At 42.4% G+C, this 24,622-nt stretch overlaps 1 protein-coding gene across 1 annotated transcript in view; it reads left to right on the forward strand.

Annotated features, from left to right (window-relative positions):
* The first annotated feature begins 459 nt into the window (after positions 1-459).
* Positions 460-24,622, forward strand: part of aadac (arylacetamide deacetylase) — a 36,754-nt gene continuing 12,591 nt past the window's right edge. The window contains exons 1-3 of the mRNA XM_052110483.1: positions 460-1,007; positions 6,350-6,578; positions 8,266-8,335. Coding sequence (XP_051966443.1) covers positions 867-1,007; positions 6,350-6,578; positions 8,266-8,335 — 440 coding nt within the window. The 5' untranslated portion in view covers positions 460-866. The remainder of the gene's footprint in view (positions 1,008-6,349; positions 6,579-8,265; positions 8,336-24,622) is intronic.

Genomic DNA, 24,622 nt, shown 5'->3' on the forward strand with positions numbered 1-24,622 from the left:
TTCTGCACTAGTCATGCCTGTATCATGTAGACCAGTGGTTCTCAACCTTTTTGTCTCCAAGTCCCCCACTGCCCAAAATAATATTTGAAGGCCTCCTCACCCAAAACTAGACGTGTCTGATTAAAATAATTAATCAGGGATAATCTTTGATTCTAGAGGTTTCAGAAGGACTGTTTATAATTTGTAGGAATACTATTTTAAGTATTGTTTCGCATTTTAATTAAGTAGAATTATTTTAATATTTCTCATTTTAAATGAATTTGAAGTAGGCTAATCTTGAGGCCCCTTAGAAGTGTGCTGAGGCCCCCTGGTTGAGAACCACTGATGTAGAGTATATGTGTATGTGTCCTGCTACAATCATTCAGAAGCATTTGAGATTTTGTGATTGAAGCTTTTCTTCTGCCTGCATCAGCCTTCTGTGTACTGCTGTAATATTGCTGTAGAGTGTCATACGAGCCAGTAATATCTCCTCAGCCAATAACTCTGTACGGGAGGGGAGGAACACATGATGACCCGTGAGGCTATCTAAGGAATTTGAGAAGAGCCGCTGCCTGCTGCACCGACGCTCCAGTCGCGTTTCTTTAGGAATGAATAAATGCTTCTCGTCCGACACACGGTGAAGACATGAAGAGCGGCGCGCAGCTCGGCGCAGATCTCTCCACATGAACGCGCACAATATCACGATCAGATGACAGTAACACGTGTTGTCATATTGCGCTGGCTCTAGTCCAAAATTAATCCAGGATTACACTTTAACACACCGAGAACTCAATGACTAATAAGCGCAACTGACCGAGGCCGTTTCATTTGCCGAAGACTTCTGTTATATAACAAACTATATCAAAAAGAAAATTCAAACAGTAAAAATGAGGTCTAAAGGAGTGTTTTTGCTGATGTTGCTGGGGGCGTTGACAGCTTATTATGTTTATTCACCTATTCCGAATAACATAGAGGAGAGATGGAAACTAATGCTGACCGACTCTTTCTTCCGAAGTTTAAGTCACTTGGTAAGTTTCTTTTAAAGAGCATCAATTTGTCTTTAAGTTTGACAGAAAATGTGTTTGTTAATTTGTTAGTGTTTTAGGCTACCTTTAATTCCAGTAAACGCATTCAGCATCGATCAGTCTCTTGTCTTTGACAGGGTTGATCAATGTGCGTGTTTATGCAACTGATCGCAAGTGTATTTGTCGGATCAGTTACGCGGTTTAATATTTGTTTGGGTGTCGGAGGCGTCGCTCAAATATTAGGCATGACACAGTGTCTCTGCTCGGGATTGTGTGTTGATATAGTGAGGCAGATTTTCTGTTACAACCGATTATGTCAATTCTTAATCCGCACTGTCGCTTATATAGTAAGCTTTGTGTCTAACAGAAGGAAATCATTTCGATGAAATCAATTTTCGAATAATATTTGCGTTAAATACGCATCACAGATGCTCCAATTTAAAGTCTGTATTTAAAATACTGTATTGCTATGCTAAAATGAATATTTACGTGCTCATTAAATTAAAGGTTGGTTTAACCTTTTATTAATATTATTATTATTATTATTGCTCTTATATTTAATGAGATGTAAGGAACTTTTCTTTATTGTTTGGGCCTACTCAGAATTTGTCAGATCATTATTAAGTTAAAAGTTTGCACTTTTTGTCTGCAATCAATATCCTGTAATTTTCACAACCTTGCAAGTCTTTTTTAAGTATTTATTCAAGGATGTGCTCTGAGACAGTGGTTCTCAACATTTTTGACTCCCAGGTCCCATTTTATATAATAAATATTTTTTTTAATAAATAAGGAATCACTGTTATTTGACTGATTTCAGAGGTTTCAACTGTATGTTAATTCAGCAATTAAAAATGTGTGTGTGAAATCAGTCCGTGCAGACCTCTACGCCCCAATGAAATAAATTGTCCGAGCAATGCTGTGCATTTTGATCTGTCACGATGGTGGGTGAAGGCAGACACAGGACGAGGGTCTATTTGCAGTGGCGGTTTATTAAACAAAGGGGTAATACAAGAAAAACATGAACAAAAGAAAACATCCACGATGGGAAAAAGGTAAACAAAAACGCGGAAGGCACACAAGGAGTTAACAGGAACACAGACGGCACACAAGGAGATTACAGCGGCAAAAAACAACGATGGAAAACATGGAAATAAGGCATCTACATACAACATCTAAAGACCGACAGGGGAATGGAGAAATAAACAGGGTTATATACACAGAGGTGATGGAACTAAACGATACGCAGGTGAAAACAATGAGTGAGTGCTGGCAGGTGGTGAGGGCAAGGAGAGTTGGGAAGTGTAGTTTTCTACACAGACAGTGAAACACGGGGCGGACAACAAGGAAAACGTGACATGGAATATGACGTGCTGAGTGAAACAGAAAACACGGACCGGACCACAAGGGACATGACATGGAATGTGACGTGTGGTATGTGAAATAGAGAACATAGGGCAGACAACACAGGAACGTGACATAGCCCCCCTCAAAAGGACCGGATTGCAGACGGTCCTAACAAGAATAGAAAAAAATAAGCAAATGTTCCAGGAGAGGGGGGGCTAGACAAGGGGGAAAACAGACAGACCAAAGGGGCCACAAGGGACACAAAGACAGACTAAGGAGGCACAAGGGACAATTAGGCAGTCCATGGGGGCAAAAGGGGCAATTAGGCAGTCCACGGGGGCAAAAGGGGAAATGAGACAGTCCACGGGGCAATTAGGCAGTCCACGGGGGCACAAAGGGCAGACAGGCAGACCAGGGAGGCCGAGAGGGCAGACTGGCAGACCAGGGAGGCCGAGAGGGCAGGCAAGCAGTCTCTGGGGGTGTGTGAAGGGAACCGGGTCAGGTGGCCTGGGAGGCATCCACAGGGTAGGGATAGGCTTAGGAGGCCAGGGAGGTATCGACCGGGCAGGGACAGGTTTAGGTGGTCTGGGAGGCATCAACCGGGCAGGGACAGATTTAGATGGTCTGGGAGATGGCCGTAGAGCAGGGGCCGGTTCAGGGGGCCTGGGAGGAGGCCATCGGACCGGGACAGGTCCAGGTCCAGGAGGCAGCCTCAGGACAGGGACAGGTCCCGGAGGCGGAGCTGAGAGGGGCTCTGGAGACGAAGCTGAGGGAGGCTCAGGAGGCGGAGCTGAGGGAGGCTCTGGAAGCTCATGAGGCGGAGCTGAGAAGGCCTCTGGAGACAAAGCTGAGGGAGGCTCTGAAGGCTCAGGAGGTGGAGCTGAGGGGGGCTCTGGAGGCTCCGGAGGCGGAGCTGAGGAAGGCGGAGCCGAGGATGGGTCGGGAGGCCCAGGAGGCAGAGCCAAGAGAGACCCAGGTGGCGGAGCCAAGGGAGGCGGAACCATGGAAAACTCAGGGGGCGGAGCCGTGGGAGGCTCTAGAGGCAGAGCAGAGGGAGGCTCAGGAGGCAAAGCCGAGGAAGGTTTAGGAGGCGGAGCCGAGGAAGGCTCAGGAGGCGGAGCCAAGGAAGGTGGCGCCGTAGGAGGCTCTAGAGGCGAAGCCCTGGAAGGCTCTGGAGGTGGAGCCGAGGGAGGTGGCGCCGTAGGAGGCTCTGGAGGCGGAGCCCTAGGAGGCTCGGGAGGCGGAGCCGAGGAAGGCGGTGCCATAGGAGGCTTTAGAGTCTCTGGGAGTAGAGCCGTAGGAGGCTCGGGAGGCGGAGCCGTATGAGGCTCTAGTATCTCTGGGTGAAGAGCCGTAGGAGGCTCGGGAGTTTCTGGGAGAAGAGCCGTAGGATGCTCAGGAGGCGGAGCCCTGGAAGGCTCGTGAGGCTTGAGAGGCGGAGCCCTGGAAGGCCCGAGTGGCTTGAGAGGCGGAGCCCTGGAAGGCCCGAGAGGCTTGAGAGGCGGAGCCCTGGAAGGCTCGAGAGACTTGAGGGGTGGAGCCCTGGGAGGCTCAAGAGATTTGAGAGGCGGAGCCCTGGGAGGCTCAAGAGGTGGAGCCCTGGAAGGCTCAAGAGGCTTGAGAGGCGGAGCCCTGGGAGGCTTGGGAGGAGGAGCCCTGGAAGACTCGAGAGACTTGGGAGGCGGAGCCCTGGAAGGCTCTGGAGGCGGAGCCCTTGGAGGCTCGGGAGGAGGAGCCCTGTTAGACTCGAGAGACTGGAGAGGCGGAGCCTTGGGAGGCTCGGGAGGAGGAGCCCTGGAAGACTCGAGAGACTTGAGAGGCGGAGCCCTGGGAGGCTCGGGAGGTTCGAGAGGCGGAGCCTTGGAAGACTCGAGGGGTGCTGGCTCTTGGACGGTCCTGGCGACTGGCGCTGGCCCTTGGACGGTCATGGCGGCTGGCGCTGGCTCAGGGACGGTCATGGGTGCTGGCGCTGGCTCAGGGACGGTCATGGTGCTGGTGCTGGCTCAGGGACGGTCGAGGCTACAGGCGCTGGCTCAGGGACGGTCGAGGCTACAGGCGCTGGCTCAGGGACGGTCGAGGCTACAGGCGCTGGCTCAGGGACGGTCGAGGCTACAGGCGCTGGCTTGCTGACCGTGGCAGGCGAGGGCGCTGGCTTGCTGACCGTGGCAGGCGTGGGCGCTGGCTTGCTGACCGTGGCAGGCGTGGGCGCTGGCTTGCTGACCGTGGCAGGCGCAGGCGCTGACTCGCTGACCGTGGCAAACGTGAGCTGGAGAGCAGAGGCTTTCCTTCTCCTCCTCCTCCGGGTGGAAGGAGTTGGCAGCGATGGCTCATCGATCAGGGTAGGCAGGGGCTCAGGCTCGACAGCCGGAATCACGAGGGGTGGTTCCTCGGGCGCGTGTTTTCTCAGAACGAGACTCACGTACTCCCTCCACGGGTGGTCTCCGGGTTCCAGCGCCTCTCCCCGCCAGGATGACGGTAACCCGACCCAGTAGATGGTCTTCAGGGCGTCATCGTCGAACCCGGTGTGGATGGCGACCGTGGAGAAGAGCCGTGAGTACTCGCGGATGGGAAAATTTGCCCGGGCCAGTTCGAGGAAAACCGCTGCTAGATCCATTAGTGGTCGGTCTTTCTGTCACGATGGTGGGTGAAGGCAGACACAGGACAAGGGTCTATTTGCAGCGGCGGTTTATTAAACAAAGGGGTAATACAAGAAAAACATGAACAAAAGAAAACATCCACGATGGGAAAAAGGTAAACAAAAACGCGGAAGGCACACAAGGAGTTAACAGGAACACAGACGGCACACAAGGAGATTACAGCGGCAAAAAACAACGATGGAAAACATGGGAATAAGGCATCTACATACAACATCTAAAGACTGACAGGGGAATGGAGAAATAAACAGGGTTATATACACAGAGGTGATGGAACTAAACGATACGCAGGTGAAAACAATGAGTGAGTGCTGGCAGGTGGTGAGGGCAAGGAGAGTTGGGAAGTGTAGTTTTCTACACAGACAGTGAAACATGGGGCGGACAACAAGGAAAACGTGACATGGAATGTGACGTGCTGAGTGAAACAGAAAACACGGACCGGACCACAAGGGACGTGACATGGAATGTGACGTGTGGTATGTGAAATAGAGAACATAGGGCAGACAACACAGGAACGTGACATGATCAGATTGAGAAATATTATGTCAGTTGACATATTGTAGGTTTATGTCTCGATTTCTAGCAGTTTTAACATTTTAGCTGTTTTAATTTAACTTTGATTTTAAATAATTACTGTGAGTCATTATGTTTTTGCAGAGGCCCCTTAGTTGCGAACAACAAACCCCCTGGTTGAGAACAACTGCTCTGAGAAACTTGTTACATACTACACCACGGTTCATGCCGAATTTCATTCCTGTTGTTAATGTAAATGTTCCTGATGCTCAGCTGATCGAGCATGTTGCCAGCAATGCCAAAGTTGTGGGTTCAGTTCCAGGGATGCACATTCTGAAAAAACACACCTTGAATGCATTGTAAACTGCTTTTGGTAGAAGTACCTGCCAAATTAATTTACAGTATGTACATTTTTAGGCCATACATTATAATTGACTGCCACAAACATCCGACATTATAAAATACTGCCAATTGCATAAATATAAATTACACAATAAAAATGGGTTGTTGTGCAAAACACAGCCAGAGTTTAGTATCAGTAGTCATAAACTACTGAGAGAATTGATAAATATTGGATAAGGGAGAAATAGGGGCATAACAATGTATGCAATAACATAAGTGGCTTAACAATGAGCAGTTGTGCATTAGAGCAAAAGTTTAGGGCGTTCACTATCAGTTATGGTTATTAGTGAGATGATCTCAGCGATCAGTCAGCTATGTTTATAACATTTCATAAGGCAATAGAGCACCATGTGACCTCCACTGGAATTTCTCACTAGAATTAACCCAAACACTGCCACTGCAACGCTTCTCTTTTTATTTGACTCTTCACAGGCAGATCTTAGTGAGCAGGTGGGACTTTTGGACTACATGAGAGTTATGATGTTCATCACCTTTGCAGAAAGGGTGGTGCCTATATCAGATGAGCGGGTGCGTGTGGCTGATGATCATTTTGATGGAGTTGAGGTGGTTGTGTATCAGCCAACCCAGCAAGGAGAATCTGAAGAGCTAAGAAGAGCAATCATTTACCTGCATGGAGGAGGATGGTGTCTGGGCAGCTCCCGTGAGTTCTATTAACCACACACTGCTGTATTTCTGATAAAGTCCACATGAAATCAAAATGGACCTATTTACTTTCTTAATGCACGTAGAAAAACTTTGTTACTTTCATCAAATCATTTGGACCAACGTAAAACAATTATTTAAATAAACAACTTAAAATTAAGTTGGATGAATCTAATAAAGTTGAGGTAAACCAATTATATTGCATTGATTTGTCCTAATCCAACTAAATTATGTTGGGCCAATTAAACGGTTTTCATTTGAATGAAATAGATGAAATTGCTTGTAAAAAAAATTCTAATTCAATTAAGGGGAAGTTTATGTTATAACTAAGGCTGTCAATCGATTAAATGTTTTATTTGAATTAATTACATGGTGTCCCAATCAATTAATCGCATATACAAATATTTGCTGAGAAAGCCCCTCATATAACAATAATTCAATAAATAAAGATGAAATAATTATACATAGTTCTCTTTAAATATTAATTATTCAGATAATTAAAATGCATTACATTCTTGTGGCAGAAGAGTTCATCATTGATAAAAGCAGCTTTAGAATACAATGTATTGTTTACTACCATATTATTGAATTTAAGCAATCATCGGCACACAGTTCACAGCAGGGCTGGACTGGTAATCTGGCATACTGGGCATTTTCCTAGTGTACTGATGCACTTTGAGGCTATTTAGGGGCGGGCTGGCCATCTGAAGAACCAAGCAGGCCGGTGGATCAGCCGCAAAACGTGATAAGCTAAAATGAGCTGCCGCGTTATGCAGAACGGACCAGAAAATGGCGACGCGATATGCAGAAAAGTTGTTTTGAACATAATGCATGTCTGTGTTGTTCTGTCTGCTGAAGGTTTGTTTTGTTCTCTGTATACAATGATTGACTTATGATTAATAATATGGTAGTAAACAATACATTGTATTCTAAAGCCGCTTTTATATTGTTTTATCAATGATTAACTCTTCTGCTACAAGAATGTAATGCATTTGAATTATCTGAACATTTTTAAATATTTATATATATATATATATATATATATATATAATTTGTAAATATTTAAAGATAACTATGCATCATTATTTCATCATTATATATTGAATTATTGTTATATGAGGGGCTTTCTCAGCAAATATTTGTATATGCGATTAATCGCGATTAATTAATCGGGATGCCATGTAATTAATTTGATAAAGAATTGTAATCGATTGATAGCCCTACTTATAACATAAAGCCTTTTGACTTTATACACTATGCAGCTTTTGCATGACAGCACTTATCTGCTTTATTACTTTATTAACATGTGCTGCGTTAAAATGCGTTGTACTCTAAAGTATAACTATGAATAAAGGGAAGTCTTATAATGTAATTTATCTGTAGTTATAATTATATTAAGGTTTATTTATTGAAATAAGGTGTATTATGAGACATTATGAATACAGTATTATGTATTTGTAATGCTTTTACAATGCATTATAATATGGGCTTCTTTGAAAGTGTTACCAAGAAATTATTTTAACTTTAAAAGCAAAGTGGCCAATGAAATGTTTTTTAAGTGCTGTATTCTTCTCTGAGGATTCAGTCAAATTCAGTGATCCACTTTGTATTTAATTTGTTTTTACTTTCATGTACTAGATTTATTCCCTCCTTCTAACCCTCTACCTTCCCTTTCTTTACCTTAGGTATGGGCCCCTATGATCTCTTAGCCAGGCACATGGTTACAGAGCTCAGTGCAGTTATTGTATCTGTAGAGTGAGTATAATTCTTTTTTTTTTTTTATTCTGTCAAAATGCTTCTATCCACAGCTAAATATAAATTAGGAAGGCTACAACACACAGTGTATGATTCACCTTAATGCCTGAGACCCGAGCGTGACTGCTCTGTGCATTTTTCAGTTCTCTTTTTCATTTGTAACTAGTAGCACCTAATAAACAAGCAAAAAAATGGGACTTAGTTGTGAAATTTTAATACATTTTAAGTAATAACAAGCTATAGCAAGTAAGATTATTTTCATCAAATAGTTTATGTGTCCATGAGTTTTGGTTAATCATGTTTCTGAGACATTATAGACATTACAGCTGATTTTCTATAAAGCTGAATAAATAATTCAGATTGAAATTAATGTCCAGCATCATCCAATCACTGTCAACATGTTCAAATAAAATGATCCATTATAAATGGTGAATCTATGTATTGATTATCATTGTCCCATGTGTGTCAAACATGTTGAGTGATCCAAACATCATCTGCAGCCTGAAACTGAACTTTTGATCAGATTTTAGGAGTGAACGCACTTAACTGCATAGAGAGCTATAGGATGCTGCCTTGCTCCCTAATTAGTGCATGACTTAACCTCCAGTGTGCTGTCTGTCTGCACTGGTCTCAGAACAGTTATAGGAGAGCTATAGGATGCTCCCTTGCTCCCTATTTAGTGCACAACTTAACCTCCAGTGTGCTGTCTGTCTGCACTGGTCTCAGAACAGTTTGAAATGCATCTTATTTTCATCATAACTCCATATAAAGCCTCTGAAAGCAAATTTTTTCAGCTTTTGCATGAATACATTTATTCTCAATGTGAAAATGCACAGTGAATATAGGAATGCATTTACTAAATTTAATTCATAGAACCATATTGGTATACACACATGAGGAAGACGGGTTTCACAAGGTTAAGAAATAGTTTACTAATAACGTTTTTCACGGTTTAATAGTAAATTTGTTAATACTTGTCAAGTGCTCACACTTACGTTTTTAAGCATTTCTTGAAGAAAGAGAGGGAGGAATTTGATAGGTCCTTTCACCATTGAGGTACAGTGAAAGTGTAAGTGAATGTGCCTCTCTCTGTTGGTACCACGAGGTGCCACTCACTCACCTACCACAGACATCTGTAATGTAAAATTTAGGGCTGGGAAATTTAATGCATTCATTTCTGTGAGTAATGTTTTTTTGTTTAATGCCTAAAAAATAAATATAAAGTGCAATAAATGCAGTATCCATTTTATTTGTTCCCTTAACTTCACATGATAGAAGAAATGTATCCCGAGTCGTTCCTGGCAGGCTACTCAACCTTACAGGCTCTGATTAGGGTGGGAGTGGGGCTAGGGCATCTGCTGCCTGACAGGAACATACCTAGACACCTTTGTACAATGGATGAAACTTCGCTAATGTTTTTCCCCACTTTCTGTGGCTAAAACTGGCATATATATATATATATATATATATATATAAAAACACTGATTGTGTGGAGCAGTGCATGCTTATTCATTATGTGTGATGCATGTCCTGGGCATAATAAACACATGAGCGGATTTACTGTGTGGAGAATGGTGACTTCACCTGAAAGCGGTAATACAGGTGTGGGACAGACACGGTTAAGCTGGCGTATCTCTTCGCATTGCCCAAAACACTTAATGTCAATATGTTGAAATTAACATTAACCTAGATTAATAAATACTGTAAAAGTAATGTTCATTGTTTGTTCATGTTACTAATGTTTACAAATGGAACCTTATTGCAAAGTCTTACCAATATTTTTTTTATATCTGTATTTACAGTATAACATCTAATACATACATTATACCTGTAAAATTGTGTCTAATTAGCTCTATTTGCAAAAAAAAAAAACCTGAACATTTTAACATGTACATATTGAAATAATTAAAATAAATGATTATTTATTAAGTTCTTTGAGACAAAGTATAAAGTAAATATATTTATGATGATTTTTTTAATGTTTGTTGCAATGTATCATGTAACAATTAAATCGCAATTAATCACAGAAAACTGTACGATTGCTTAAAAAAAACAATTATCGATTCACAGCCCTAGTGAAATTACTTCCAAACCAGTATAAATCAGTATATAAACCAGGATCTCATGTGAATCTATTTAAACACATTACTTAGAAGTTAAATTATGTAAAAATAGTTTTGGAAAGGTAACTTTTCGAGGATTTTTTATCCTATCCATAAAGATCTGTAAGTTGAATGAGGAGTTGTGATTTGGCAACATCTGCGTCTGTATCCTTTGCACTGCAGTGTTTTGTAGTTGTAGTGTATTGTGTTTGTGGCCGTGGCCGGTGCACATGATGCGGTTGCGTTTGGTGGACATGAGGATGGGGATACTTTGTTGCAGGTGGCTTTGGATAGTGAGAACTGGTCACGCTAGGATTAGGCACTCACCGATGTTTCCCCCCACAGGGCTTGACTGTACAGCTCAGAGAGGCTACTCGCCCCAGTGGAAGCGGCTGAGGTGGCCAGCATGTGCACCTCCTCTGCTGAACTGGTATGTAAATCCAAGCCTTCGCTGCCATCCAAGCGCCTGTCCTGTCCCTAGCTCCTCTCACTTTTACCAAGTGTGTCGACGTGGCCCTCGCTCCGATGATGCTGAGCAGTGTCTGCATCCTGAACTACCTTGACGATTGGCTACTGTTAGTGCAGTCACAGGAGTTGGTGTGCAAGCTCAGGGATCTGTTGCTAATGCTCTTGGAGCATTTGGGTTTCAAGGTCAATTGGGCAGAGTCGGTTTTCTTCTTAGGAATGGAACTCGACTTGGTGACTATGACTATGACTAGACTTACTCTTGCATCAGAGTGTTAGACCAGATGATTTGAGACTTTGTCCTCAGAAAGTTCAGAGGATTTAGGAAGTATTCTGGGAAGCAGAGGTGGACCTGTTTGCTTCCCCAGTGACAATGCAATGCCGCCTCTAGTACTCACTGACTCCACTGGTTCACAAATGGCCAGCCAAATGCAAGTATGCATTCCCTCCTGTTTGCTTGCTACACCAAGCTCTGTACAAGTTCAGGAAGACTGGGAAACCATGCTGTTGTTTGCATTGGAGTGGCCCAACTGTCCTTGGTTTCTGGAACTGGTCAAGCTACTGGATGATCCTCCCCGGAGGATTCCAAGCTCAATGTCTGGCCCCTGAACAAGGCTGCTAGACATTTAAGGGTTGTCTCAGTCAGTACTCAACACAATGTTGCTGGCTAGGGCACCCTTGACGAGGCGGCTTTGCACTCTGAAATGGCACCTCTTTGTGGCCTGGTAGTCCTATCAAGGTGAGGACCCAGTTCATAGTCGCGTGCAAGCAGTGCTTCACTTACTGACGGCTAAGGTCTCTCGTCCTGCTACTTTCCCAGCGTGGGACTTAGCGTTGGTGTTGCAAGCACAAGATCTGTCTGGCAGCAGGCTGAACATCCCTTAACAACTTTGCTAGGTTCTATAACTTTGATGTTTCGATAATCAATTCCCAGGTTCTTACTGTCCAGATGGGCTCATTTAAATGTTTTCACTACCCTAACTGGCTAGCGTGCATTGCTTGGTGCATGTGAATCAGTTGCACAGCGTTATGAAATACAGCTCCCATAATGTCAGCTACTGATGCTGCGTCAAAGTGACTAATTTAAAGGGGAACAAATTGGTTACTATCCTTGGTTCCCTGATTGAAGGGAACAAGGCTCTACCCAGATATGTTTAGGGACTGAGATGGCTCCTCTCTTCAATAGAAAAATCCTAACAAAATGGTGCTGTGCTCTATGTTATATGCGCATAAGTGGCAGAGCATCTCTCGCACCATCTGCCAATAGCTTGACGTAATTTTATGCAGGCTTTAGAGATCAACACTCCTGGGGGAGTTTCAGCTTTTGATGCAGTGTGTGAATGTTTTTAAGCAGAATTCACAATTAATTGATAAGTTTGCACTTAAATTTATTCTAATTTTATGATAAAATTTTCAAACACACCATCTACTGTCCATGAATCTCTAGCAAGAGAAATGTCACAGCTGGAAGGAGACCTATGAGCTGAATATGGGTGTTTTTTAATATTGTGCACTGACTTGGGAGGGTGACAAGACATCCCAGTCCCAGTGTACCTGGTCTCACAAGGTGTTTCCTGCTGTCCAGACTGGGCATGTAAGGATACACAAATTTCAAGATACGATATGATGCATACCCTCACAATACAATATGAGCAACCACAAATGTTTCGCTCAGACTTATTCAAGTATTTGACATAAATGTCTTTTAAATCATAAATGCCACAAAAGTGACCGACATTGGCATAAAATATTATAATAAAGTAACTTAAACAACAGCACTGCATTTATTTAGCTTGATTGTTATGAGAAAGCCTAATATGAACTCACAATTTTCATGTTTTTCTTGAGAAAATAACTTTGTCTACACACTGTTCATTTATATTTGTATAGTACTTTTAACAATACAGAGTTTTAAAGAAGCTTTATAGAAAATCATGCCCCCTGTGAGAAAGCTGAAGTGATAGTAGCAAATAAAAACTCCTTTTAATATTATTTAGTATATAAAAAAATAAAAAAAGAGGAGCTTTACTATACATGTACATAATCCAATATTATTTAGCCGTTTGAGCAAATGTAATTTATTTGCCCTCTTCTCCATTTGACTTTGTATGTAAACTTTACAGTCGTTATTACCGGCGTATCCAATGCATGCAAATGTTGTTCTCAAAGCTGCTTACATTTCGAAGTCAAAAGCAGAGAATTAGAAGTCTCATGTAATCCCAGGTTTTTTACATTGTTGGTTTTAATAAGCAGTTTTTTATATATATTTTTGAGCTTCACACTCGCTGCGAGAGGCGGCTTTTAAACCTGCTGCTGCTGTTTCTGCCTCAGATAGCAACATATTTGCGCGGTGATGTCGGCGCAAATAAAATGACATGTTTGATTTACTGTAGCGGCGGGACATGACACCGTTGTTTGGCAAATTTGACAAACTGTACTGCTACAGTACAATCTACTTGCTGTTTGCCATTGATCTTCTCACCTATGTACTGTAGATCTGTTGCTCTGTTTGCACTCTCTGGGAGGAGACTGTTCCACAGCTCTCAATGTTGCACTGCTTGGCTTTAATTACACTATAATGTGTTTGTTTATGTATCGTACGATACATATGGTAAGGAATTATGAGTGTTGTATAGCACGATACAAGACGATACAATATTTTTTCCTAAAATATTTATTATGTCCTGGCTTCAGCTCACTGATTTATTTCTTTGAAATTAAATATCCTTAGTGTCCCTCTAGCTATCGTCATGCTGTTCCCTTTCAAAAAGCTCCATTTATGATGCTGCGCTGATTTAGTGCTTCGGGAACATCTTTAGGAGTGACCAGTTGTGAATATGTGTGCCACATGTCAATGAACATTGACCAGAATTTATAGCCTCAGCCGGTGACATCATTGGATGCACCTGTATCAGGGCTATAAATAGATGCGTCACAGGTGCATCATGAGCCTGTCCGAAACTTTCTACTTTCCTCTGTTAGGAGTTAGAATTGTTAGGCAGTGCGCAGAAACCTTTCTCTTTCTCTTTTCTTTAAAAAAAAAAAAGAAGAAAAAGAATGACTGATAAACAAAGCAAGCGGTTTTGTTTTGTGTGTTTGGGGGAAGAGCATGCTGCTCTTGCATTGCAGCAGAGCGGGTGAAGGCATTGCGATCTGTTTACAGTCAAAATGCTTCACACTCGTCTCGCTTACTTCCAAGAGCCAGCGCCCACTCTTTCGTCGAGGGGCTCTCACATAGATCTGGCTGAGGAGCGAGAGACGGGTCCGTCCCTATCGCTCGCTCTCTCCCCAGATCCAGCTGATCCTTCTCGTAAGCCTGAAGCGCTCCTCTGTGCCTCTTCGATTCACGAGGGGGACGTTGAACCTCCACGCACATTCCACGCACAATAATAAAGCGTCTGAGGAATAACTTGAGATGGTTACTCGGGCTGTGGCCAGACTATAGTTAGACTGGCCACGCGAACAAGAGACCCCCCAAACCCTTCAAACTAGAAGACAGATTTCTGTCTGGTGGCCAAAAATAAATAAATAAATAAAATGAAATAAATTAATAAAAAAAGGGAAGGGAACGCTATATCAGTCCCTTCCTGTCTTCTGTGACCTCCATAACGAGCATTCTCATTCATGGAGGAATCCTTATACTTCCCATGTCCTAGTGCCCTCGACATTGACATATTCGACTATCGTGGGTGCTGAGGCTCGGGGGGGTATTCGGTGATGCCGCCGGTAGAAGAGACACTTGCGGGTTATCTCTCGCCTGGCTCGGCATCATCGCTAAAGAGACCCACTCTCCCCACAAAGCTGTGCAGGACCACCTCCATGCTTGTGGGGAAGGCTTATCAGGCAGCAGGTCAGGCTGGTGCTGCCCTGCACACTATGGCAGTGTTACAGGCATACTAGGCTAATCTGTTGAAGTATTCGGTGATGTCGCCGGTAGAAGAGACACTTGCGGGTTATCTCTCGCCTGGCTCGGCATCATTGCTAAAGTGACCCACTCTCCCCACAAAGCTGTGCAGGACCACCTCCACGCTTGTGGGGAAGGCTTATCAGGCTGGTGCTGCCCTGCACACTATGACAGAGCCACGGATCTGTCTCTCTGCACGACCAAGCGGACGGCCCACGCCATTGGCCAGTCTATGTCTGCTTTAGTCAGCATGGAGAGACACTTAAGGTTTAACCTATCGGACATCAGAGACAAGGACAAAACTTTCCTTCTCAATGCCCCGGTTTCACCTTCTGGCTTATTTGGTGATGCTATGAATATAGTTATGACCAGGTTCCAGGAGGCAAAAAGTCACGAGGAAGCCTTCAGGCAATTCCTTCCTCGCCACACTCAGGGGGAGGGGCCATCCAGCCCCGCCCCGCTCCTTCTAGATGGGAGGCTCGTAAAGACTGGGGGCCAGTTCGTCACCCTCAGCAGCCCCCAAAGCAAGACCTCAGGGCAGTTATTAAAAAAAAAAAAAATAAAAAACCCTGACAGTTTTGCACCCAGCCTTGTGGGGGTAGCCCCCCCCTTGGGACGCGTCATGTGAAACATCCACCTTTACTCTCCGATATCCCCATGAAACCGCTCCATTCCCACCGCCTCTGGTGTTTCGGGAGTTAGCGGTTTCCAGCTAAATGTTGGGTGTTCCATTGCTTCCTGCCTTAGTCCAGGACACGGGACACTTGACACTCCCCTCAACAGGAAGTGTCAGAATCGATACCCATCTCAGAGAACCTGGCAGTGTGGAAACTACTGCCAGGTGGTTCTATGTGGGTCCTGAGAACAGTAGAAAAAGGCTACAGAATTTAATTTGTTTGCCATCCTCCACGTTTCAACGGCGTGGTTCCCACTACCATGAAACTGGAGCAAGCATGTTTACTGTGGAAAGAACAGCAAAATCTGTTGGTTAAAGAGGCCATAGAACTTGTTCCCCTTCCAGAGAGAGAGAGTCAGGTTACTACAGCAGATACTTCCTGGTTCCCAAGAAGGTTGGGGGGTTGCGTCTGATCTTTGACCTTCGAGGCTTGAATCGCTCCGGGGGCGTTCAAGTTCAAGATGCTAACTGTCAAGACGGCCGTGTCTCAAATCCAACATCGTGATTGGTTGGTCACGATCAATCTCATGGATGCGTACTTTCATACAGAAAGTCTACCACAACACAGGAAGTTCCTGAGGTTCGCTTTCGGGCACGAAGCTTTCAAATATCGGGTCTAGCCTTATCACCCCGCACATTCACGGAATGCATGGATGCAGCACTGGCTCCTTTGCGACTCCGTGTCATCCGCATTCTGAATTACATAGACGACTGGCTCATACTAGCACAGTCACAAGAACTGGCATTACAGCACAGGGATATCGTCTTAGCTCATCTGGTTCTCTGGGGTTGATGCTCAATGCCAAGAAAAGCATCCTCTCTGCCACTCAGAAAACTAGCTATCTGGGGATCATATGGATTTCGATCACAATGCAGGCACAATTGTCTCCCACTCTAAGCGAGTCCATTCAGAACACCATGTGCAAAGTCAGGCTAGGCCAAGGTTGCGCTGTTTGTCAGTATCAATGACTACTAGGTCTCATGGCAACTACGTCCTCGGGCCCTTTGGGCCTTTTTGCACATGAGACCATTTCAGTTGTGGCTCAAAGCCAGGGGATTTCATCCAAGGGCCAATCCCCTAGGCTGATAAGGGTTACGCGCTGCGTGCTACGTACCCTTTCTATGTGGTTCAGACCCCGGTTCCTTTGGGTCTTTGGGTCCCACTGTGCATCTTGCCATCACAGGTTGCTAACAACAGACCCCTCCCTGACGTGCTGGGTAGCGGTCTTAAGTGGTCGTCCAGCTCAAGGGGAATGGGAGGGTCATCAGCTCGATTGTCACCTTAACTGTCTCGAGTTGATGGCCGTATTTCTGGCCCTGAAATACTTCCTCCAGAGGCTGCCATGTCTTGGTGCGGGTGAACAACACGTGGTAGTCTCTTACATAAACCATCACGGAGGTTCACGCAAGCTTAACAGACTGGCATGACAGATTCTCCTTTGGGCCCAGGGCAAGCTCCTGTTAATCAGAGCTGCTTGTATCCCTGGATGCCTGAATGGGAGCAGATTTACTGTTCAGACAGAAAATACAGATGGGGGAGTGGAAACTCCACCCCGAGGTAGTGGAACAAATCTGGTTGAGATTTTACAAGAGCAGAAGTGGACTTCTTCGCCTCCCAACAGACTTGGTTTCTCTGCACCTGGGAGTCTTGGTCAGAGTTAGCCAGCAAGGGTCCTGCCTCTTACTGATAGCGCCGCTCTGGCCAGACAGGGTATGGTTCTCTGAGATAATGTCTCTCCTCGACGGCTCGCCTTGGGCGATTCCGGACAGGAGGGACCTTCTGTCTCAGGCACAGGGGACAATATTTCATCCCCGGCTCGATCTGTGGAACCTTCATGTTTGAAGGGGTGCTGTTGGGGGACATCCTCTACTCGCTTGCTTCATGTGTGGAGCTATGCGACTGAGGCCTCCTGTTAGGACCAGGACCCCTTCATGGGACTTAGCAATAGTCCTTGAGGGTCTGGTTGAGACCCCCTTCGAACTTCTAGAGTCAGCATCTGATAAACTTCTGACTCTCAGGATGGTTTTTCTTATGGCAATCACCTCTTTAAAAAGAATTGGGGATCTACAGGCTCTGTCTGTCTTGCCAGCCTGCTTAGATTTTGCCCCAGGAGTGGCTAAAGCAATTTTGCACCCTCACCCTGACTACCTGCCTAAGATTCCTTTCTCGACATTACATCCAGTCACTCTCGAAGCCTTCTGCTCCCCGCCGTTTACAGACTGTGCCCTTCAGACTTATGTCCACCACACTAGCCAGTGGTGTAAGTCAGGGCAACTATTCGTTTGCCATGGGGTCCGCAACAGGGGGGGCGGTCACCACCAAGCAGATTATGTCGCATTGGGTGAGGGACGCTATCGCCCTGGCCTACGAGGCTCGCGGTCAAGCTTCGCCAGTAGGTATCAGGGCTCACTCTACCAGAGGGTTCACCTGCTCTATAGCCTTGGCTAGAGGTGTCCCTCTTTAGCATGTTTGTGATGCGGTATTCTGGTCTTCTCCGCACACATTCATTCGATTTTATAGTTTGGATTTTCGTGCCACTCCGGGCTCTTATGTCCTTGAGTCGACATCACAAGCTTATGTCTGAGACCTCTCGCGCTCTTGTGAGCACACTACACAACCGTAAGTTGTCCGGACATCCACAGTGCAGCGGCGTGGGTATTCTCGTTCCCAAAGCGTTAACACAGCGCAGCATCATAAGTGGAGCTTTTTGAAAGGGAACGTCTATGGTTACTTGACTGTAACCCTTGTTCCCTTTTAAAAGCGGAACGAGATGCTGTGCTTCATTGCCGCACTGGGATGCAAATTTACATTTTAGGGTCCAGTGTTGTGAACTTTGTGTTAAAATGTGTAGCTGACAGTCCCTTTAATGAAATTTGATGCCATGAATTGCCTCGAAAGACATTATATAATACATGCTACATCAACTCTATCTTCTTGACTTCATATACCTGCTTCAATTTGTTTACCGAGCAGAAGGATGCACTCTGGACATCTGCTCTTTTTTTAACATCATTGTTTCTGACAAGCTGGTCCAAAATCTGGTTGATATAAGTCTGTACAACTCCATCAACAACTCATTACTGGATCACGACTGTTATACAGCTAGGCCAGATCACTTTCATCTCTACGGGTCGAAAACACAAGTGGTCCAGGCTGTACTCACTGTCCACATTTTACCATTTTGGCAGACACAGCATAAATAATTTCCTGATGACCCCACTGTGATTGTTCTGATAACTATCAACAATGATTCCACACTGTGAATGTGAGCCCTCTCTGCATGTGTCAGCGTTCCAGCATTCCAGAACAGATTCCCTGTAGTAGAATGGACAACAGCAAAAACAAGGACACGTGGCTAGCCAGTAGAGCATGGAAATTAGACACATTAGAAACTTTTACCTCTAATCACAAGACAAATGAGGCCGAGTGAAGAAAGGATAAATTAATATAGAAGAAGTGTGCTGAGTAACCTTCAGACCAAAAGTTTGCTCTCTTTATCTCCTGTACAGACAGAGAGTTGACTTGGCAGTCTGGCTTCATGCTGCCAATATTCCTGATGCAAGCACTGTGATCTTGTGCATAGATGCATCAAGTAATGCTACTGATGACACCTAAAACCTCAAGCGTCTATGCCCATGAAGATCATGTACTGTAACATGCAGCCCTCCTTATTCTTATTGTGCAAAAAAAAAAAGAAGAAAACCAGAGACCCTCCAAAGTAAATGTAAAGAAACTTCTGTATTCCCCTCACCCGCCACAAGGTACAGAGAAAAACAGTTTGAGGACAGTTTTCTATTGTGGTTTGAAGGTGGCAACAGAATAGAAATGAAAGAGGGAGAGAGTTCTGAAGCCTTTGGGCAACAGCTGCCAAAGACCTGCTTCCAAGAGTAGACAGCCTTAATTTAGGAATATAAAAAAGACTTGCTCCAGCAGACCTAAATGCCCAAGTGGTGTGTGAGTTAATCAATATATATATATAGTTTGGTGAGGCTATGAGGTTTACAAGTAAAAAAAAAGGAAAAAAAAAAGCAGAATTTATGTGCAATCCAATTCACTGTCATTTGGCCTTTAATGAAGTCTGAATTAATATCTTTGGGAGACCGCAAAATGGGTATTATAACTTTTGTTATGCTTAATTCTGAAGCAATGCTGCAAAGGTGCAGGAATTAAGTCTAAATGACCCGAGACCTCTTTTTTTCAGCATTGAGTTAAGTGTCCAGAGCTTTGATAATACATTTTCTTATTTATCAAAACACCCAAAGACACCATACACAGTATAAAATCAACATAAAGCAACAATAATGCGGATGATCATTCTAAAATAAATATAAATGTAACCAAGCATGAACACATACATTTAGGGTGTAGGGAAATTATGGAAGAGTTGTAGATGAGATACTGTATATTCGAACATCGTTGGCATAACAATGAAAAGCTTGAGTCAATGCTTTTGCATTTTATGCCCAAGGAGAAGGATGTAAATTATAAAGAGAAGAGTGTTCCAAACGTATCTTTTGGTGATCCTGTGTGAAATACTAGCAATGGTTCTGCTTTTACATAAATTTCCTTCAGAAAAGATTTGAACCAGAGGGAAAAAAGTGACCGTGATGTGTAAGGTTCATTGATTAAGTTTGCAGACGATGCTGCCTTGGTTGGGCTTTTAACAGATAATGAACAGGACTACAGAACTGAGGTTGACCACTTTTATGAATGGTGTAGTGAAAACTCATTAATTTTAAACATTTCAAAACAAAAGAAATGATCATTGACTTTAGAAAAAAGCACCCTCCATTGCAACCGGTTACTATTAATGAGACAGTTATTGAGATTGTGGAAGAGTATAAGTACTTGGGTACTATTATTGATCATAAACTCACTTGGTCAGCCAACACATTAGCAAGATACTCAAAAGCACAGCAACGGCTCTTTTTTTTAAGAAAATTGCGCAGCTTTAATGCAGAGACTAGCACCCTGACATTGTTTTATTTAACTTTTATTCAGAGTGTGGTGATTTTTGCCATTCAGTGCTGGGGAGTCTTTCTATCCAGAACAGGAACATGCTGGACAAGGTGACAAAAATGGGTAGGAAAATTACTGGATCAGATGTGAAAAGCATCACAAATCTTACTGACCAGCACACCCTCAATTTGGCACTGAGGATACTGGAGGATCCATTGCACCCACTTCGCACAGAATATTCCCTCCTCCCCTCTGGATGTAGATTTAGAATGCCCCGAACAAAAACTAAACGACATATTACATCATTTGTGCCGAGGAGCATTCAATTATTAAATGGATCATCTATGGGCACATAGATTTATTTAAATGTGCATTATTGAATACATATCTATTTATTGATTCTTTAAGTTGTCGAATTGATAATTTTATGTCACTATGTGCTGTGTTATTGTTGCTCTATGTTTGTTGTGGTTATGTTTATTGTAGTTCCCATGAGTGTAAAACAAATTCCCCATGGGGTAATAAAGGTTTTCATCAAGGTCAGGTCCAGGAGAAGAAGAATATTAAGTGCTTCAGGGTCTTCCGAGACCAGAATACCATTAACTTTAAAAGTGCTGTCTCAGTGCAGTGGAGGAGACAGTATATGGACTGGAATATCTCAAAAAGATTATTAGAATTTTCGGTAGCTTAGAGCATAAAAACATACCTTGTGTGTCCATTGTATGGCTCACCCATTAGACGTTTTCAGTCATTTCAGCCATCAATTTAATTCAGGATTCTGGAGCTTATTGACCTGGCCCTCAGTCTCCCTGCATTTGAAAGATTTATTTGATTTAATGCTATTAAACAGGAAAAATCAGACTGTTGTTCTAAAAAATCAGACACATTCTGTGTCCCTTGCCTTGAGTTTTCCTTTTCCTCGGAGTGGTTCAGCTTCCACCCACCTGCCAGGTCCAGCATTCGATCTTACCCACCTGGTCCGGTGCTGTAACTACAGCACCATCTCTTGCCCCTGTTCCAGGGACTGTGTCAGCTGTCCCTGGTCCAGTAGGTGTGTTACTGGTCCCCAACTGTGTCTGATTCTCATTGCATTTCCTATTACAGCCTCTTTAGTAGTTTCTACTCTTGTGCCTGTCTTGAGTTCCAAAGTGTGCCTATTAATGCAGCTACTGTTCACAGACTCTCTCATACTCCTGGTTTTCTTTTCTACATAATCTACCTGGGTCCTGTCTCACTTATAGTTTAGGGCTGTAACAAATGATTATTTTGATAATCAACTAATCTAACAATTTTTTTGTTTTATTATTATTATTTCCTTTAAATGGGGGTGGCATTATTTGAACTATTTGGAAGTCAATGTTTCCACGTCAGATGGGGTTGGGAGTTGAAGCTCTAACAAAGCATGTTTTCTGGGAAGGGGGGGAGGGAGGGGGAATATGTTATGTGTCTATATGTTATATGTTGATATGGATGGATGAATGTTTGTTTAAACTCTCTAGGTGCTTCCTATTATTTTTGAACAAAGTTATTCCGCAGATGGGGTTGGACTATGCTGTTTGCTCTATATCATTCCACTTACATATAAAAAATAAACATAAAATTATATAAATTAGTAATTAAAACAAAATAAAAATGCATACAAGGAATATAAAAGATATGTTAAACACATTTAAAGTAGTAACTTGGAATGTAAATGGACTACAGGAGGGATAAAAAAAACACAAAGTTATTTATCATTTGGAAAAAATGTCAGCTGACATAGTTTTTCTCCAAGAACTCCATTTTAAAGCTGGTCAAATAGAGTATTTGAAAAGAAAATGGGTGGGTGAGGCCTTTGAGGCTATATATACATCCAGAAGTAGAGGAGTTGGGATACTGATTAATAAGAGAATACCCTTTAAACTAGTGTCACAGTATTCAGATCCATATGGTCGATACCTTATAATCAAATGGGAAGTATTTGGGGAATTGTATACGCTTTTGAACATTTATAGACCTCCGGCTTCAAATATGGCCTTTTTAAAGGATATTCAAACAAGATTGGATAGTTAACAAACAGGTCTAAATAAAGACCTAAATAGTATCTTTAATGTTTGTGACAGCACAACAAAAACTAGGAAGGTCAATGTTCCAAAACATTTACAGAAATTTCTTTCTGTCAATGCTCTTCAAGATATATGGAGGACCTTACATCCAAACTCAAAAGATTATACTTATTATTCAAATCCTCAGAATAGTTATAGTAGATTGGATTATCTTTTTGTGTCTCAAGGGGGAATTAATAATTGTTTATCATGTTATATTGGTAATATCGTGATATCTGATCATGCTTCAGTTGTCTGTACCATGACTCCGAAGGAAAATACCTTACGGCATAGAATTTTGAGAATGAATAGGAAATATTTAATGGATATGGAATTTGTTGCTTATGTAAAAGAACAAATTAATATTTTTATTTTCACTAATGTGCAGCAACCTCACCCTCAAGATAAGCCAAATATCTGTATTATATGGGACTCCTTTAAAGCATATATAAGGGGGGGTAATGATAAAACAAGACATTAATTTGATGGAAATACAACTTAAAAATGGAGACCAAACAATAAAAAGTAAATTGCAAGAAAAGAAAATAGAAATGGACACTATGCTGATGGATAAAGTTAAAGACTTTAGACAAAATTCGAATAGGCTTAATTATATTTCAGCTAATAAATCGGGTAAACACCTGGCATCAATGGTCAAAAGGGTTACAAAGACTCAGTCTATATCTTTAAAAGAGGAAGAATCAGATGATGTTATTACAAACAATGATATTATTAATAAAAGATTTAAGCAATTTTATGAACACTTGTATACATCTGAGGTTAAAGATGATGACCCAGATTCCTTTCTTAAATCGGTTAAATTACAGCGTTTATCAGATCATCAAAAGGAGGATATACGGAAAGTCTTTTCCTGAAAAAAAGGCCCCAGGAATAGACGGCCTTCCTATCGAGTTTTATTCAACATTTTGGCCAAATATTAGACCTTTGTTCCTGGAAGTTGTAAATTCATTTGTTAATCAACAAAAGTTGCCAGAAACTATGTATCTCTCAACTATTTCTGTGATACCAAAACCAGGTCGTGAATGTAATAAGCCTTCTGATTTCAGACCTATCAGCTTAATCAACTGTGACAAGAAAATTATTACAAAAGTAATGAATAATATTGACATTAATCCTACCTAGTATTATCCATCATAATCAAACTGGGTTTATTCCTAATAGGGATCTTAGAACTAATGTTAGAACATGTATGTCCTTAACACAATATGCAAAAAAACATAATATAGTTTTGACTTTGATGGCGGTTGATGCCGAAAAAGCATTTGACTGCCTTAAATGGTCATATTTGTATAAAGTGCTTGAAACATTTGAATTCCCAGTAGAATTTATTAATATGGTAGAAACTGTGTATAGAGCCCCCAAAGCACAAGTCTATACCAATGGTGTTCTATCTGAGGCATTTTCATTAAGCCGTGGTACTGCTCAAGGCTGTCCATTATCTCCAGCGTTGTTCGCGATGGCTATTGAACTTTTGGCTGAGAAAATAAGATAGACAGATAACATAACTGGTATCACTATAGGCAAAAACGAATATAAATTAAGTTTATTTGCTGACGATTTGTTGTTGTATTTAAGAGATGTGGACATTTCAATCCCGAGTGTAATCAATATAATGAGTCAATTCTCAAAAATTTCAGGTTATAAAATTAACAGTGGTAAAACTGAAATTTTGACTTTTGACCAAAAACAAAAAATTTTAAACAAAAAAGTATTTAAACAATTTAAAGTACAAAGTAGTAAAATTAAATATTTAGGTTGCTATATCAGTGCAAACAAAAAACAATTGTATAAGAGTAATTTTTTAACACTGAAAAATAATCTAAAACATAATCTCAATAACTATAGTGATCTCAGGTTGAATCTAATTGATAGAATAAATCTGGTAAAGATGATGTGGCTCCCTAAGTTTATTTATTTGTTTCAGTGTATCCCGTTGACACCACCAAAAACCTTTTTCAAGGAAATAAATTCCATAATTACATCTTTCATTTGGGCTGGGAAAACCCCAAGAATAAAAAGGAATCTATTGTTTTGCTCTAAACGAGAAGGAGGGTTAAACCTCCCTAATATGGAAT

The sequence above is a fragment of the Xyrauchen texanus genome, chromosome 38 (assembly GCF_025860055.1).
Source record: "Xyrauchen texanus isolate HMW12.3.18 chromosome 38, RBS_HiC_50CHRs, whole genome shotgun sequence".
NCBI classification, from domain to species: domain Eukaryota; kingdom Metazoa; phylum Chordata; class Actinopteri; order Cypriniformes; family Catostomidae; genus Xyrauchen; species Xyrauchen texanus.